The sequence below is a fragment of the Mandrillus leucophaeus genome, unplaced genomic scaffold (genome assembly GCF_000951045.1).
Source record: "Mandrillus leucophaeus isolate KB7577 unplaced genomic scaffold, Mleu.le_1.0 Scaffold49, whole genome shotgun sequence".
NCBI lineage: Eukaryota > Metazoa > Chordata > Mammalia > Primates > Cercopithecidae > Mandrillus > Mandrillus leucophaeus.
In genome coordinates this window covers 2,696,088-2,712,784 of record NW_012105253.1, presented here as the reverse complement: position 1 = coordinate 2,712,784, position 16,697 = coordinate 2,696,088, and the positions used below count along the sequence as shown (strand labels likewise).

Here is a 16,697-nt window from a genome sequence, read left to right as displayed (position 1 = left end):
AAATTTTCAATGCAGTGGTGGCTTCTACACATTTCCAGAGCCATTAAATAATCTCGGCTGGGCACAGTGGCTCACGCCTGTAATCCCAGCACTTTGGGAGGCCGAGGCAGGTGGATCACCTGAGGTTGGAAGTTCAAGACCAGCTTGACCAAAAATGGAGAAACCCCGTCTTTACGAAAAATACAAAATTAGCCAGGCGTGGTAACGCATGCCTGTAAATCCAGCTACTTGGGAGGCTGAGGCAAGAGAATTGCTTGAACCTGGGAGGTAGAGGTTGCAGTGAGCCGGGATCGTGCCATTGCACTCCAGCCTGGGCAACAAGAGCAAAATTCCATCTCAATAAACAAACAAACAAGCCCAAAATACATTACTTGTAACAATAAACTCTTCACTCTTATGACAGGTCTGGTTCCAGGATAAATAAGCATGCCAGGCAGGTGTACAGTGATTTCAAACAGTTTAATGTAATTCCAAGACAAAGTGTGATTACATTTCTACACATATACAATATGCATATGTGAGTTTACAAATTTTAATTAATAAGTCGTTTCACCTCGGAGACCGAAAAAATGATCAAAAAGAAACTGTGAGTAACAAGCTATAACATAGTTCACCACAATGGGACCCCCCTTTTTCTCACCCTACAGTTAGTAATATTACAATTAAAATAACTATATTCTTCTATATTTTTTCTGTTAAAATCATCTCATAAATTTACAATGCTATTATTAGTTTCCAAGACTAATATAAATTCACTCCATTTTTCTACAACGAAAATGATTAATTTAGAAGCACACGACGTCATGATGAAAAACACAAGCATTTTAGTAGCAAGGACTTGATCAGTTAAGAATTAGTTTTCTTGTAAAACATTCTAAAGCCAAGTAAAATATCCATTCTTATAACATACCTATAATATGAGACTAAGGAATAGGTTACATATAGGTCTACAACACATTGGTTTGTCTTTAAAAAAACAAAAGTAGACATTTATAAATAAAAAAGAGGGACAATTCACATAGGAAAAAGAGGTACACGAGAAAATACTGTTGCACGCAATAATTTTCACACAGATTAACATGGATTAACACTTTTTATTACAGAAACCGTACGGTGAAGGAACACAACAGACCAGGGCTTTCATAGGGTTATTGAGATTGAGCTGAGATGACCTGGGAGAGAAAGATCTAGGTGAGATGACCCTGGGGAGGGAGCCACGTTCCTTCGACCTGGTGACTTAGTGTCACCAGGTCTCCTCTTCCCTGTTCTCATTTTGGGGAGTGAGTCTTTCTATCCAGTGTCCTGAATTCATGGGCAGTTGAAAGGTAAACATTTCTACAGATCCGTTCTCTTTCTATCCTAATGGATACCATTTTTGGAAATGTGATAGAATATCAGAGGCTGCAGCTCAATACATGTGGTCAAAGCAAAACGGGATGGAAAATTCCAGTCACTCTGATTTGTTGCCCCCGTCACCCACCGATGCGCTTGAAGCTGGGACCCAGTGAGAGCAGGGGCACCCTACAGGGCCCGCTGGCTCTGCCATGGTGAGGTGGATGACAAGGACCTGGTGCCACGCCTCAGCCCCATGTGTGCGGAGTGGCCTGGGACAAGGCCCATGCACGTCCAAGACACCAGTGCTAACTCCGACCTCTAAAGAGCTCTTCCTCCTCCTCATCCGTAAAGCTATACTTCTCCTATCAAATTTGGTTTGATATATATACACAAACATATATATCAATATCTATCTCTATACAGTGATTCTACTAAACTAGAAATTCTGCTGCCCCAAAGCATGACTTTCTGGTCTATTTCATTTGGTTAAAAAAATGCACACAAAGAGGATGAAGAGATGATTTGGGGGCCAGAGATGATTGTGCCCTGGAAAGTCCATGGAAGAAGCTTGAAGTGAGCAGGAACACAAAAGGGAGGAGAGCCAAAACGGGGGACCGACTGACTCACAGCAGTGCAGACGGGAACATCTGCCCGGGGACTGGGTGGGGCAGGACAGGGCGGGGTGGGGGTGCGCTCTCTGTTCATTAGTTACAGGAAGCTACCAGGGATGTGCATGGTCAAGTCACTTTCTACTTCCCAAGTTCCTCCTTATCACCTGAGCCAAACAATTTCAACAATGACAATCTGTTGCCCCTTCAGCCCAGCAGGCGACTCTTGACAGGGAGTTCTGACCACCAGTCTCAAGGCTGACTGGGGCCTTCTTGCCGGCTCTCGCGCTTTCTGGGAGTCCTGGGTGCCTTGGCCCGGGGCAGTGGTGACAGCAGGGTGGAGGCAGAGGTGGCCCTGGGGACAGTGACCCTATATAAGGAAGGGGGCAGTGCCAGGAGAGATTCATTGGAGATTGGTTACAAGGAAGCTAGGGAGAGCAGAGGCAGAGCCCTTTTTCAGATACAACATACTTACTTTTCAAATGAACAAAAAGGCAATTCCTATGTTTTAAAAATATAAGCCCTAAACACAATGACACAAAATTCATTTGGTTAATTCATGTAAAGGAAAAAACAACACCACCACCACACAAACAGGAAAGTGGGAGTATGATTAGGAGGGGTGAGATGAAAACTATTTTACGGTAACATTTCTACCAAAAGACTGTCGTAAGCACACACTGTCAATGCAGTTCACAGGGAAAAAGCAAAAGTGGTATATTTTTTGTATTTTTTAAAAGCTCCCTGGTCCCAGGTGTTTTGCAGTTTTCAAGGTCTTATCTGCTAAAGGAATGTCCTTTAGGTCACAGCAGGTCCTCTGCAGTTTGGTGGTGGCACAAGAGAAAGCAAAAGAAACCAAGACTCAGGGAAACTGCCATGCCCCCAGTCTGTTTCTGCGTGACAGTGGGGCCCATTCCCATCTCAAAGCATCTCTCTCATTCCAAACACGATGTCTGTTTAGAGTAGGTCTCAAAGGACCAGGCTGAGCTGCCCCTCTGTCTCCGCCTTCTTCTCCTGCTCAGCCCTGACCATCTCTGAGAGGATGCTAAGGTCCCCCTCCCACCGAACTAGGCTTTGAGTCTAAGCTGGACAATAAGTAAAACGTAAACATAGCTTTTTACACTGATTTTGCTTTCAAGGGGAAAACGAATAAATGACAGCAGATATATGGAAAACCCAGCCAGCGACCATGGGAATAGGGGTAAATGGTCCTCCCCTACAAAGCGCTGATGAAAATATCACCCCGGGCCCAGAAGTAGCAGCTGCGCCTTCATGGTCACCTGAATCCCAGTCTCTTCTACTGCCTGGTGCCTGGAAATCAGTGGATCTATTAATAAGTTAAATATTCAAATCAAGACAAAAATCAATGAACCAGGTTAACTGTTCTCAATGACTTTTCCAAGATGTCAGAGAGAAGGCCTTGAACTCAAGTGTTTAGATGACATGCATGAGACCTTCGCATCTGGCCCGGGCTGCGGACTCACACCTTCTCCCTCCATCTGGATTGCCTTTCATGTTCTCTCGAGTTCACATGGAAACTAATAATCCGGAGGGCAGTGCACATGCTGGACTACAGAAGAGTCTGGGACAACACACCTGCCTTGGGGGAGACGCAGCCTGCAACTAAGAGGCAATCGCTGGGGTTTGCAGATGTCAGTTATAAACAGAACTTTTCTTTAAAAAGTACCAGTCTAAATGTAAACTATAAAACACTTTAACTATAAAACGTAGCCAGAAATATGCTTAAGTATCCACAGTCAATAGTTTAGTTTACTCATTTAAAATGTGACTCTCTTGATAGCTTAGAAGGCTAACAGCATTTTACAGTAGCTAAAAACATATATACTTAACATGTGCATTTGAACATCACATTTGAGTACAACACACAAAGAATAATCTCTTCCTTGGTTTCATTTTTGTTGTAAAGATGAGCTATTTTCAGAATTCACTTAAGCAACGATGACCGGGGTATGAAGTAATCATTATTTTCAGCCCACAGAGAATTCATAGTCTTTAAATTCCAAGATCAAGCTGGCTACATGATTTCAAAAAAGGCTAAAACCAGGATGAATGCCCACATTTGAGGTAATTATTGCCATTAGGTCACAGTTTGTGTAAGATAATGTATCTAAAACCTTCTAAAAAAAATCTTTAGGTGTTCTGCCAGAATTCCAGAATACCTATTAAAACCAACCAGGATTTCAAACTCCGATTAGTTGGGTTTGCTTCCAATGGAGTTAAAGTTCTAAAAGCTTCTAGAACTTGTGTAAACTACCTAAGAATTTAGGCAAACAAGCCTGGAGCCAGTCAACAAAGAAGGTTTTAAACGAAAAAAGGAACAAGAAACCCACTGAAAACAACCGAAAAATATTTCATCATAAATGATAAGAGTTCTTTTAAAAAATTAAAAATCTAGTCCTAAGCATTTCTAAATTCTCACCATCTTTCAACCAAAACAAAAATGCATCTGTATTTCTGTTAATCTCATACCAGGGCAAGAGACACTCCTTCCTTTTATCATGAAAGCTGGCTGGTTTTCCTGTTTATACAAGTGTTGCTATTTCTTTGAGAAGAGTATCTATCTCAACAGAAAACGTTCTTTTGTTCCTCTAAGTCTTGTCTTTCTTCCACCTCTACTTCTTTTTTTTTTTTTCGTTTTCTTTTTTTTTCTTTTTTAACAGAAAGAAAAAAGTTCCTGGACACCAGACCCACATATGATATTTACAAATTTGGTGTGAACCCTGCCTCTGGTTCTGCCCAGAGCTGAAGAGTGAATCTATCACAGAGATCAGAGCTGTCAGGATAATTATCAAGTGCAGTAAAAAATAGCATTTTGAAAAAAATATATACCTTTAGTATTGCCTTTCTAGAATTAACTATAAGCAAGAAAAAATTATTTTTTAAAGAAGAAAAGAATACTTCTTTTTCACTCTTACTTATAAGAGCTGGTTGTAGCAGCACTACTAAAGCTAGTTGGTATGCTGGAAAGAAATCTAAAAGGAATTCTACTATGAATCAAAAGAAACTCTCCAGAGATTTTCTCTCAAAATCAAACTAATTCTGCCCCTTTTGCCTAAATCCAACTCAGGAGCCCCCTCTTTGCACAGTCCTTCAGCTGAGTCCCACAGTGCACGGGATGGCACAGGGTGATGCTGTGTAAAGGCCTTTGTTTGCTCAGACATGCAGGAGACAGCTGCCAAGCTCAGTTCTGGAGCTGGGCAGACTCAGGTTCAAGCCCTCCTTGCCCCTCATGAGCTGTGTGGCTCTGGCCAGTTTCCTCGGCTGTAGGGGGACTAATATTGCCGATCTCACAGGGCTGCTGAAAAGATGAAACAGGACGACCCATGAGCAATTCCCAGCACAGTGTGTGGCATGCAGGAAGCGGGAGTATCACTAAATGGTTCATAGAAATATGAGGCCACGCATTGCTATTAATTTAAAAAGTTAAAAGATTAAAAATCACATCTCAGGAAGGGCACCTTGGGAATTCTGGCCCATCACTGCTTTATCCTTCCTTCAACACCTGCCACTTCTCGGAGCATCTGGTCAGCTCCCTTATCTATAAATGGGGGATGTTATCCGCCTCCCTGTGGGGTGGCTGTGGGGGCCCCTTGAGACAACGCTCATAAAGGCCTTGGCCCGGGAGTCGTGAAAGTATTCAACAAATGCTGGCTATTATTTACTTGAGAGATATTGCAAATTTTAACAAATAAGGGACAGTCGGTGCCATGTTCAGCACAGGGATCTGAGATGAGGGGCTCCCATAGGCTTGGGCAAGTCCAGCAGGGGGCATCAGGAAGACCCCCTCTGGTGCTGGTGTTCTGGGACAGGAGACCTGCAGGGGGCACTTCTCCACAAACTCTCACTGGGTCTGAGCAAAGAACGGCCTGGAGTTCTTTTTTGAACTTTTCGGAAGCTGCAACAAAGACACGAGAAACCTCTACTATGCTGGGTCCCTCTAGTGAGCCATGGTGCCAAAAGCCTCCAATACGTTTCTTTTGCATTTAAATCCTGTTTCACCGCCTTCCATTCTCTAGTGGCCTGAGATTTTACTGAGTCTGGTCTGTGGAGATGAGAAGTAAGAGTTCTAAGGCATCAAAGTGGAAAAGTACTGCTATTCCGAGCCCAGCCCCCACGTGCTCTACGTCCCTGATGCAGCTGAACTCCTGGCAGCTCTGCTTTGCTCGCTCCCATGGTGGCCCAGGATTAGTCAAGCCCACCTATTGGTACAGCTCCTTGTCTCCCAGTAGCAGCAGCATCCAAGGGGTCTCCTCCACTCCTCTTAAAAGAATAGCACAGTTTTGAAACAAATACAATTTTTTTTTTTTAAAAAAAGGAGAGGAAAGAGAAAGACAAACAGAATTGCATCACTAATGATGTCATTATTGCCTGGAAAGAAAGGAGGGGAAGGCCATTTTGTCCATCTCTGGAGGCATCTTTGAGAAGGGTTCTTTGGCTAAAGAAAGGAATAGCTTCACCTTCCTTTCCAATTTGGTAAGGACATCTCTGGCCTGCTCAAGTTTGAAGCTTCCCCGTCAGAAATCTGTAAAACACATCAGAAGGAAAAGACACAGACAGGGAATGAAGCCTGCAAAGTCCCTTGGGCTGGAATGTCTCGTGGCAAAGTCACTCCTGCTGGCGCTGTGGAGTCCCAGGCTGCCTGCGGAAGGAACCCTCGCCTCTCTTGAATTCTCTCTGCTAGTGGAGAGCACTGAGTCATTTCCTTCTTTCCATTTTCTGTCCTAGTGGCTACCTGACAGGCCAGCAAGAGTGGTGGTCCCACACCCCACCCTGCCCTCAGCATCAGAGAACCTGGGACGAAAGCTGGGGCGAGCTGGGGCCCCATGTCACTCTCTCAACCATAAGCCATCAGTAATACTTCCCGAAGCCTCCTCATCTCCTCCCTCCAGTTTCCAAGAAAGCTTGTTCCACTCACTCACACACGCTCACACGGCCTAAATCTTCCACCCCAAGCTTGTTCCAATATGAGTGTTTGCCATTCCCAAGGTCCAACCAAGGGAAATCGTTCTGTCGGCAGTTGGGCTAATCTCCCCTTCCCTTCCTGACGTCCATTCGTCTCACACGTTGTGTCGGGCAGGCTGAGTCTTCCAGGTTGAAGAGGACAAAGGTCAGCTGGCTTCCCCAGCCTGCAAACACCTCAGCCACCAGGAAGACTAGAAAGGCTAACAGTCCAGGAGATGAATGCCGCTTTGCTCCAACCCTTCTTTTTCCTCTGAATTCCACTGACCGCACGCTCCACTTCACAGTATTAATTGGCATCAAGCCTCGACTCTCCCACCCCCTTGATCTGCTCACCCACTTCCCTTGGAAACATCCAAAACATCATGAAGAGGCCCTAAGCACAGAGACATGGGGGCCCACGTCCAGACGGGCCAGTCAGAACCCAGTGAGCAGAAGCAAATCGCCCTGCGGTTCACCAGGCTCCAATTAAACACTCCTCCATGACCTGATATTTCAAATCTTCCCCTCTTCCTCTGAACAATGTTTCTTCAAAAGGGAAGGAGGAAGCCCACGAAAGACTAGAGGATGCGCTAGATGATTTGTGGGCTAAGTAAGGACTAGATTGGCATCCCTCTGCTTGAGAGCTTGGTCCTAGTGACAGCAGCCTATTTGCCAAGGTGACCACATGGCAGATACGGCCAGGTATGCAACTGGGCTTTCAGGGAGCTGGCCTCTCCTGCATGGAGCTTCTCCTGGGGCTTCTGATGTGGCAGCTCCATGCATGGGGTAGAGGAGGCCATCGGGTGAGGACTAGGAGGATGTGCCCTAATGTTTGCTGAGCATCTGTGGGGCTGGCATCGCCCAATACTTCCCTTCCCTTCCCTTCCTTTTGGTGAAGCTGGCTATTTCACCCCTTTCTTCATCTGGGGCCTAGCACTTTGTGGGTCTGGGGACAGCATGTGAGCACCCAGCACACACAGCACAGTGCACTGAGGATGTGGCCGGAGCCCACTTTCAGAGGGGGCATAACTTGTGATGCCTGAGCAGCCACCCAGCTTTGTTCAGGGTTTCTCTGGCTTCTTGCCATCCTTCCACCCACTTCCAGCTGGCCAGAATTGGGTGCTGGGAGCATGCATCACAGGGGGAGGGGGCAGGCTGAGGAACTGGGTGGTGTGGTGAAATTTCCTGGGGGAGGTACCACCTGCCAGTCACTCTTACGCCACCTCACTGTGCCCAGCAGCTTCTGGGAGGGGGCAAATGTTTCTGCAGTGAAGCATCTAAGCCACGCCCCAGGTGCGCAGATGGGAAAAGGGTGGATGTGTGGGGAAGCGGCTGGGGTCACCTCTGGGAGGGAATTTTCTTGCTTAAATATCAGAGGCAAGCCAAAGATTTAGTTAACAGATTTCAGAAGCACAGGAGAACTCTGAGGATGTGGGAGAGAAGCCAGCTAAGGGCTGGATAGTCAGTGACTCAGCATTCCCCGAGCCCACGAGATGCCACCTGACATCGCATCCCAGCTCGCTAGGATCTAGAAAATGACAACCTCGATGGTGACCATGTTGTCAGAAGCCCAATCAAGGCTTTGATTCTTCTTTAAACTTTTGTTCTGTGGTGGATCTTTCTTGACGGCTCTTGGTGGGATAGAGATGACAGAAACAATTTTCCTACTTCTTAAGTCTTTCCTTTTTTTTTTGCCTGACAAAACTGGACATCTGGATGTCCCTCCAGTCTACTCATATACTCACAGAGAGAATAAGTTTAAATATTAAAGAGAAAACACAAAGATACTTGGAATAAACGTGCATTTAAAACCCTGACTAAAATATCAACATAATGATCATAATTACAATGGTAATAAAAATAATTAGTACAATATTATCTTTATGAGCAGCATGGAAATTTCATTCCTGATCTGGAAGAATAAAAGGAAAGAAAATGTCGGTGAAAGTAGCCTCCAACTTAAGCAGACAGAAGAATTTTCTTTAAAACAAAAAGAACATTTTAAGCTGTCTTTCCCCCTAAAAGATCAGATCTAGAAAGGGCTGGAAGTGAACTGTGCCCTGGAGTCTGGGGGTGCTCTCCAATAAGGCGAACTGAGGCTCATTTGCAGCCACGACTTGGAACTCGGGATGAGACCTAATGGGCTACTGCTGCCATCTGGCTGCCAAAAAGTCCCTAACAGACGGATTTTCCAGGCTGACCCAGCTGTGGAGGAGGGGGTCCTCTGGCTTCTGTGTCCTCTGAAACCTTTGCTGCCCTCACCCTCTCTGAACTGACCATTGTCCTGCTGTCTCAGAGGGCTGCACTTCCCCACCTCCAGATAAAGATGGTATTGACAATGGCCTGAGGGGAGGGCATCTCCTTGCTGTAGGCCTCTTGCCTGCTCAGCCTCCAGCGGGCACTTGGCAAGACGGCCCAGCTGTGCCCAGCATCGAGCAGTCATGGTGCCCTTCCTTCTCGCTGGACTAAGCTGTTTCCAGTTTGGGGACCTATTTCTTTGTAAGTAAGAATTTATGGTTGGGGTGGGGAAGTTTCCAGAGTTATTTCACAGCTAAGAGCTAAGTAACGGCTTCGTTACTGAGTGAGTTGGATATCACTACAAACACACCTTTCACAGTAGATCCTTGAGGGAGACTGCAGAGTGAGGAAGTAAAGGGCGGGAGGATAAGGATGGGGCCGCTGACTCGGGAAAGATCTCTTTGCACCTAGGAAACCTGCCTGTGGGGTCAGCTAAGGACTCAACATCAGAAGCAAACAATTAGAACCACCCTTTTCGGCCCCATCCTTGGCCAGATTCTCCTGCCAATCACATTCACATATTTCAGAGTTATTTACTATGAAGACAGAGAACTCCCCACCTCTCCACACCTCCATCCCCAGCAGTGTCCAAAGCCTGAGAAAACTTCCAGAATGTGTCAAAGGTACAAAGAGGGCAAAGGGCAGATTTCTTTGGAAATTTAACTGTGTGAATTTTTCCAAAGTGCAGCGTCAGACCCCCGGTCACCCTCATAAGTGTCCCTCCAACCTTCTGCCCACCAGAACTCTTGGAAACCGAAACCAAAATCATGTCTTCAGCAGACCTGGGTAATGTGGGGAGAGAATTCAACAGCAAACAGAGGTTGGTGGTTGTCTACAGAAGAAGGGATCTGGCAAGATCGTCAGAGCAAAACAGCCCAGGGAGTCGCAGGAGAGAGTGGAGTCCCGTGCGAGGCTGAGAGCTCCAGGCTCTCACCGTGGGAGGGACTAGGGGGTGCTGCCTGGGGCGGCCTGGGGCGGGAGACAGCTGCCTGGCAAGGCCAACAGTCCCGAAACCTCTGGCCTCACAAATGGCAGAGCTGGGGACAGAGTGGGGCAGGGGTGAAGGGTGGGGAGTCTCTCTGGGCCTCCGCCCACAAACTACAACTCAACTACTACCACAACTCAACTCCCGCTGTCCCCATCTCCAGACGCACCTGCCAGGCATCTGTCTCCCATATTTCTTTCAAGATCCATGGACTCTCTCCTAGCTCCTGCCAGCTTCCCTGGCATCCTTCCGCTAGCAAACAGCCCAGGAAAGACAATGGGCATTAACATTTTAAAAAGAAAAAGAAAAAAAAAAAAAGGCCAGAGTAAACTGTTACAACAGCACAACAGAAGAGCTGAGATTGTGTCTGACTAGCCTCAGTTTCTTGGAGTACCAGTGGAAGTAAACCCTCACGCCGCGTCTGTCGCTCGGTAAGGCACTAGGAGGGAAGGATGCAGTGTCAAGACTGCGCCAGCTAGGGTGGCGGCGCCAAGGGCCACCCGGGGAGGGCGGTGCATGCACACCCACACGCGCTCGCTCACCCGCACACCTGCACCGCCACATTGGTTACATGCCTATGTTATATCGCTTTTTTTTTTTTGTGCAATTACATTGAGGAATATTCTATTGGTATCATTGGAGTTGAACACAAGGTAGGAGACAAGGGTGCTGAGTGCTACATTCTACTAGGGTGTCCGTGACGACCGCTAGCCCTACGCTATGCGACTAGGGGTGGATTCAAAGAGAAAATACATTTTCAGAAAAGAAGAAAAATCTAAAGTTTGCAACACACATTATTAATGACATTTGAGGAACAACATTGCTTAGGGATTTATCCAGAGTGCTCAGAAAAAGAAAACCCGCCCCGCGTCCCCGGGGGCCTTCCAGCAGCCTGGCGTTCCCCATCTTTCCTGACTAGGGAGCCTGGACTCGGCCTTGCCAACCCCACACCAGCTCCAAACATCAGCCTCCTCAGGCTGCAGCCTGACGTTCTGGAGAGCTGTTGACCCTTTTGAGTTCTGGAAAAATCCCTAAATCTTATGTTCAATTAATTAAAAATCTATTTGATTTCCATATCAGGTGTCCCTGACAGCAAAGTCTTCCGTATCACTTGCTGCCATATGAAAATAATCTTTGAAAAGTTCATAAAGTTCTTCAAAAACTGGGGCCCCCCGCTTCTGGAATCTTCCTGTTGCTCTCTTCTCCTTTCCAGTTTGGCGTAGAATGGGTTCTTGAGCTGTGTTTTTTGTTATTGACTTTTTTTTTTCCTTTTTCTTTTTTAAAATAAAAACCATAGATTTCCCACCCTCTATAATCCCTTCCTCTTAAAAATGTTCTCTTCTCTGCTCTACGTCCTCCCACTTCCCGGTTCAAGTTTCACTGGTGTCCCGTCCCGTCCCCCTGCCCCCCGCCCCTGCCCCTTTTGCATTGTTTGTGTGCGGCATCTTCAGTATAAAAGGCCAGCGCCCACGGTCCCAGGAGCGCCTCCCTCCTTCTCTCCCTCCTCCCTCGGGCCATTCTCTCCCTCCCTCCCTCCCTCCCCTCCAGTGTTTATATGTAAGGGTACTGGTTGACCTTGGCGGGGCTCAGTGGGTATCCAGTGTAGACGGTGGAGGCTGGCGAGGCGCTGATGTAGGTCTGGTGGGCAAACTGGGCTGGATACTGACTCGGGTGGATGGTGGGTGAGGGCAGGACCCGGGGGCCCATGCTCACGGGGACCTGGTGGACGATGCTGGCTGGGTAGGCAGTGTGCTGCACGGTGTGGCGCGCCGAGCCTTGCGAGGCCACCAGGTGGGCCACGGTGCCGGTGGAGCCCAGGGCTGCAGGCGCGGTGTAGGTGTAGAGGTGAGGCTGGGTGGGGAGGTGGGCAGCGGCGGCGGCTGCAGCCAGGTGGGGGTGGACAGTGCCGTGGCTGGGGCTGTTGTGCGGGAAGGAGTAGGGAGCCTGGGCCATGGTGGGAGTGATATAGGCCTGCTGCCGTCGGTGGCTCCCGGTGCGGTCCGCGGTGATGTGCTGCTGAGCCTGGGGAGGAGAGGCACCAAGAGAGACGTCAGGGGCTGACACATGGGGAGGAAGGAATGGGAGGAGGGGCAGGAGGGCAGGAAGGAGGAAGAGAAGGGAAAGACGCCAGAAGTGACAGAAAGGGCTTCCCTCTGTGTGTTGAGAAAGTAAAAATTTACTTGGGACCCGGTGTGGTGGCTCATGCCTGTAATCCCAGCACTTTGGGATGCAGAGGTGGGCGGATCACCTGAGGTCAGGAGTTCGAGACTAGCCTGGCCAACATGGCGAAACCCCGTCTCCATTAAAATACAAACAAATTAGCCGGGCATGGTGGCATGTGCCTTGCCTGTAGTCCCAGCTACTCAGTGGGCTGAGGCATGAGAATCACTTGAACCTGGGAGGCAGACGTTGCAGTGAGCTGAGATCACACAAGTGCACTCCAGCCTGGGTGACAGAGTGAGACTCTGTCTCAAAAAAAAAAAAAAAAAAAAATCACTTGGACTGAGAAAGTTCCGACTTGGCCTGCCACTCACCAGGCTGGGGTGATACATGATAAAGCCAGCTGCAAAGTTACAGGAGAAAATATTTCTCCCAAGGACACATAGAAGCTGTGGCATTATCAGGATGCCCCAGGTTGGAGTGCAGTGGCATGAACCTAGCTCACTGCAGCCTTGAACTCCTGGCCTAGAATGACGCCCCCGCCTTGGGCTGCCGAGAAGCTGGGACTACAGGAGTGAGTCACCGCACCTGGCCAGGACACACTCTTTGAGCAGCAATTGCTTTCTCAGTCACTGTAAAATCTTGTTCTCAAAATTGTTGGCTCTCACAGCATCTCTACAAAAAATTTTGAAAATTAGCTAGGTGTGGTGGCTCATGCCTGTAGTCTCAGCTACTCGGGAGGCTAAGGTGGGAGGATTACTTGAGTCCAGGAGGCAGAGGCTGCAGTGAGAGCCATGACTGTGCTACTGCACTTGAGCCTGGGTGACAGAAAAAGACCCTGTCTTTTAAAAAAAAAAAAAAAAAAAAGGGTTGGCTCTCAGAGGCATCGCTGTCCGAGGCTCTGTCAGTCCAAATAAAATAGCCCTGTCCTACCTGGAGAACCTAAGTCACGTGACAGAGACACAGGCTCCACTGATGACCTGGGCAGCACTTCAGCTGAGAAGCTCTGAACACAAACACCCCATTTATCTCATCTTGTTTCTAGAGAAACAGGGGCCCTGAGTCCACCGTGTGAGTCAGGCCTGATGAAGAGCCCTTGACACAGCCCTGTGCCTGCAGAAACTCGGGTCACTCCCATTTCACCTCAACCCACCCCCCTTCCTCCAGGTCCTGGGACAACTCTTCCCTTCACTTGGGGGCTGTGGTGTGTGGGCCCTCCCTGCAATGAGTCGGACGCAGGTCTGTCCCTGGAGTCCCAGGCCGACAGGGCCGGGACACAGTGCTCTACCCTTTGCTGGGTTGAAACAGCAATATGTGGGCCATCCTATTTTTAAGCTCTAGCACCATGTCACTAAGGGCTTTGTAACATTAGACAAGTTGCTTTGCTTTGGGCCAGCTCTCTGTACACCGGTGATATCAACTTCCCTCAGGGTGACCTGTGGTGGAAGAAGCCACCAGAGGTCACCAAGGGCATGTGCTGCCACCCGTGGCCAGGACTGCAGCCCTGTGAGGTGGGTGAGGGGCCGCCACAGTGATCCTCTCTGAAGCGGAAGGATGAGGGGATGGGGGCTCTGCCTGGCCTGGGGCGCCAGCCGTGGGACTTACCTGACTGAGATTGAGCGGCTGCTGCTGCTGGAAGTGGGGGCCTGGCCGCTGCTGCCGGTAGGTGATGGCTCCAGATGAGCTCCCTGAAGAGTGACCGCTGGTGGAGGTCACGTTGCTGGAGGACTTGGACTTGTAGGAGGACGAGTGGTGACTGGTGTTGACTGTGGCAGGAGGAGAAAGAGGTCAGATGGGTGGCAGGGTCCCAGCTGCCCAGAAGATGCTACCCCACCAGAGAAAAGTGGTATTCCAGGAAGAAACATGTGCCTGAAGCCGGGCAGTCACAAATCAGCCTCATCTCCTCTGGACCCACTAGGACTTTGCCTTGACTCTGGATGCAGTGGGGCTCTGGCTCACTTGCTTGGCTGGGAGGGTGGACGGGGCTGCATGAGGGGACGAAGAAGGGAAAGTGGAAAAGAATCAGGAGAGGCAAGGTGGGCCGGCAGCCTAAGGCCAGGCCCAGTGCTGCTCCTCTGGGAGGTGTGACTTCCAGCATCTGGAAAATGGGTGGGAGAGATCTGCTATAATTTGAATGTGTTCCCTGAAGTTCTTATGTTAGAAACTTAGTCCCCAGTGCAAGTGTTTAGGGTGGGGCCAGTAAGGGATGTTAGCTTCTGAGGGCAGAGCCCTCACGAGTGTATGACTTATCAGTGCATTAATGTTGTTATCTCAGGAGTGGGTTAGCTATTGAGAGATTGGCTTTTTTGATGAAAACAAGTCTGGCCCCCTCACCCTCATGCTTTCTTGCCCTTCTGCCTCCTGTGCTGGGAAGACGCAGCACAAAGGTCCTCGCCAGATGCTGGCACCCTGTTCTTGGACTTCCAGCCTTCAGAACCGTGAGCCAAATAAACTTCTATTGATTATAAATTACTCAGTCTCAGGTACTCTGTTACAGCAATACAAAATAGACTAAGACAGGATCCCTGCTTGGTCCTCACCGTGGGTGACTATGAGTATCAGAGGAGGCAGTGTCTGTGGTGGGACATAATGAACTACTAGAAGCTAAAATAACCCTCAGAGTCACCTGGTCTAGTTACCTGCCTCTAGGCAGGATGAGACTAAGTCATCCAGGAGTGGCCCTGTGAGCCAAACACAGCCAAGCACAAAATGGCCTCCATGTTATTGCCAAGGGGGCTGAAGAGTGGAAGAAACACTGCGACCCACCAGAGGTGACCTCATGGTCAGCAGGTGGCTCCATCAACACTTCCCAAATGTAATTCCTGCATCTTGTTCAGTGCAGACTCTGGCCAGCAGCTCTGGGAGGCCTGAGCATCTGCATTTCTGACAAGCTCCCAGGGAGTGCCAGTGCTGCTGGGCAGTGGACCACGCTCTGAGTAGTCAGGGGCTCTGAGAGAGGCAGGTTGAACCCTGAGCTGGATGGCTTCCACGTTACCCAGCCAGAGAGCCACAGGAGCCTCTTCAGAGCCCAGTGGTTTTAACTCATCCAACAAGTATTTTCTAGCTCCTGCTGTGTGCTAAGGACAGTGACTGTGTACCACCAGGGACGGGGGTGGCAGGGAGAATGCTGAAAGCGTGAATAAGGAGGAGGCATCACAGATCACGCAGATGAGGTGGCGAGGCCAGAGGATAAACCAGGTGAAGATGCTGACAAGCAGGGACAGCCCAAGTCCAGGGAGGCCACCAGAACAGGACAGGGCAGGACAGGGCATGAATGTCCAGCCCAGCAGGGACAAGAGCCCCAGAGGGCGGGAGTTCTGCTGCTGAGTGGGGGTCATCTCCCCACCTCGGGTGGTGGAGCTCTGCAGGCAGGACCATCACCCCTTGATAAGAGCAGAAGAGATGCTTTACCTCAGCTCTCCTCCAGAAGGGGCCCACCTAACACACAATGCAGTATTAATACAGACCGAAGTGAAATTTCAAATCAAATGCACCCAGATGCACCGGCCATAGCCCTTCATTAAATGCAAGCACTTTTGTAACGGCAAAAGCAACAAACAGACCCAGACTGGTGAGAAGATACTGGGCTTTTTTTTTTTTTTGAGATGGAGTTTCAGTCTTGTTGCCTAGGCTGGAGTGCAATGGTGCGATCTCGGCTCACTGCAACCTCTGCCTCCCAGGTTCCAGCAATTATCTTGCCTCGGCCTCCCGAGTAGCTGGGATTACAGGCGCCCGGCACCACGCCTGGCTAATTTTTTGTATTTTTAGTAGAGATGGGGTTTCACCACATTGGCCAGGCTAGTCTCAAACTCCTGACCTCAGGTGATCCACCTGCCCTTGGCCTCCCAAAGTGCTGGGATTACAGGCATGAGCCACTGCGCCTGGCCGACACTGGGCTTCTTTAGGAGCAAACCTGCATAATAGCCTACAAAAGTGTGGGAGGGAGAAAATTCCAGACACCTTTCTCTAACTTCAATGCCGATGGGAGCAGAAAAAGAGGGGTTTAGTAAGTGAAGGCTACGACAAAGCAGCCTGAAGATTGTGTGGTTTGTTTTGTATAGTTAGAAACCATAGTTACAACAAGCATTGCTTCTGTTCCTTAAAAGCTAAAGAACAGTAGAGTTAATGGAGAAGAAAACATCTTCCAGGTGGAAAGACAGGCAGATGGTCCCCCACCAAGAAGGGGAGGGCAGACCAGGGAATGAACAAGAGCCTGGTGCTGGGGCTGGGGGCTGTCCCGCCTCCTTGGGCAACCAGTCCTGCTGAGGTGAGACGTGCACAGAGACAATACTGATTCTTTTTTTGAGATGGAGTCTTGCTCTGTCTCCCAGGCTGGAGTACAGTGGTGT

The 16,697-nt window shown here is 48.8% G+C and overlaps 1 protein-coding gene across 1 annotated transcript in view; it reads right to left on the bottom strand.

The window, feature by feature from the left end:
• Positions 1–440: 440 nt before the first annotated feature.
• Positions 441–16,697, bottom strand: part of HIPK2 (homeodomain interacting protein kinase 2) — a 159,459-nt gene continuing 143,202 nt past the window's right edge. Inside the window, exons 13-14 of the mRNA XM_011995461.1 lie at positions 13,954–14,114; positions 441–12,210 (exon numbers count right to left, since the gene is read on the bottom strand). Coding sequence (XP_011850851.1) covers positions 11,740–12,210; positions 13,954–14,114 — 632 coding nt within the window. The 3' untranslated portion in view covers positions 441–11,739. The remainder of the gene's footprint in view (positions 12,211–13,953; positions 14,115–16,697) is intronic.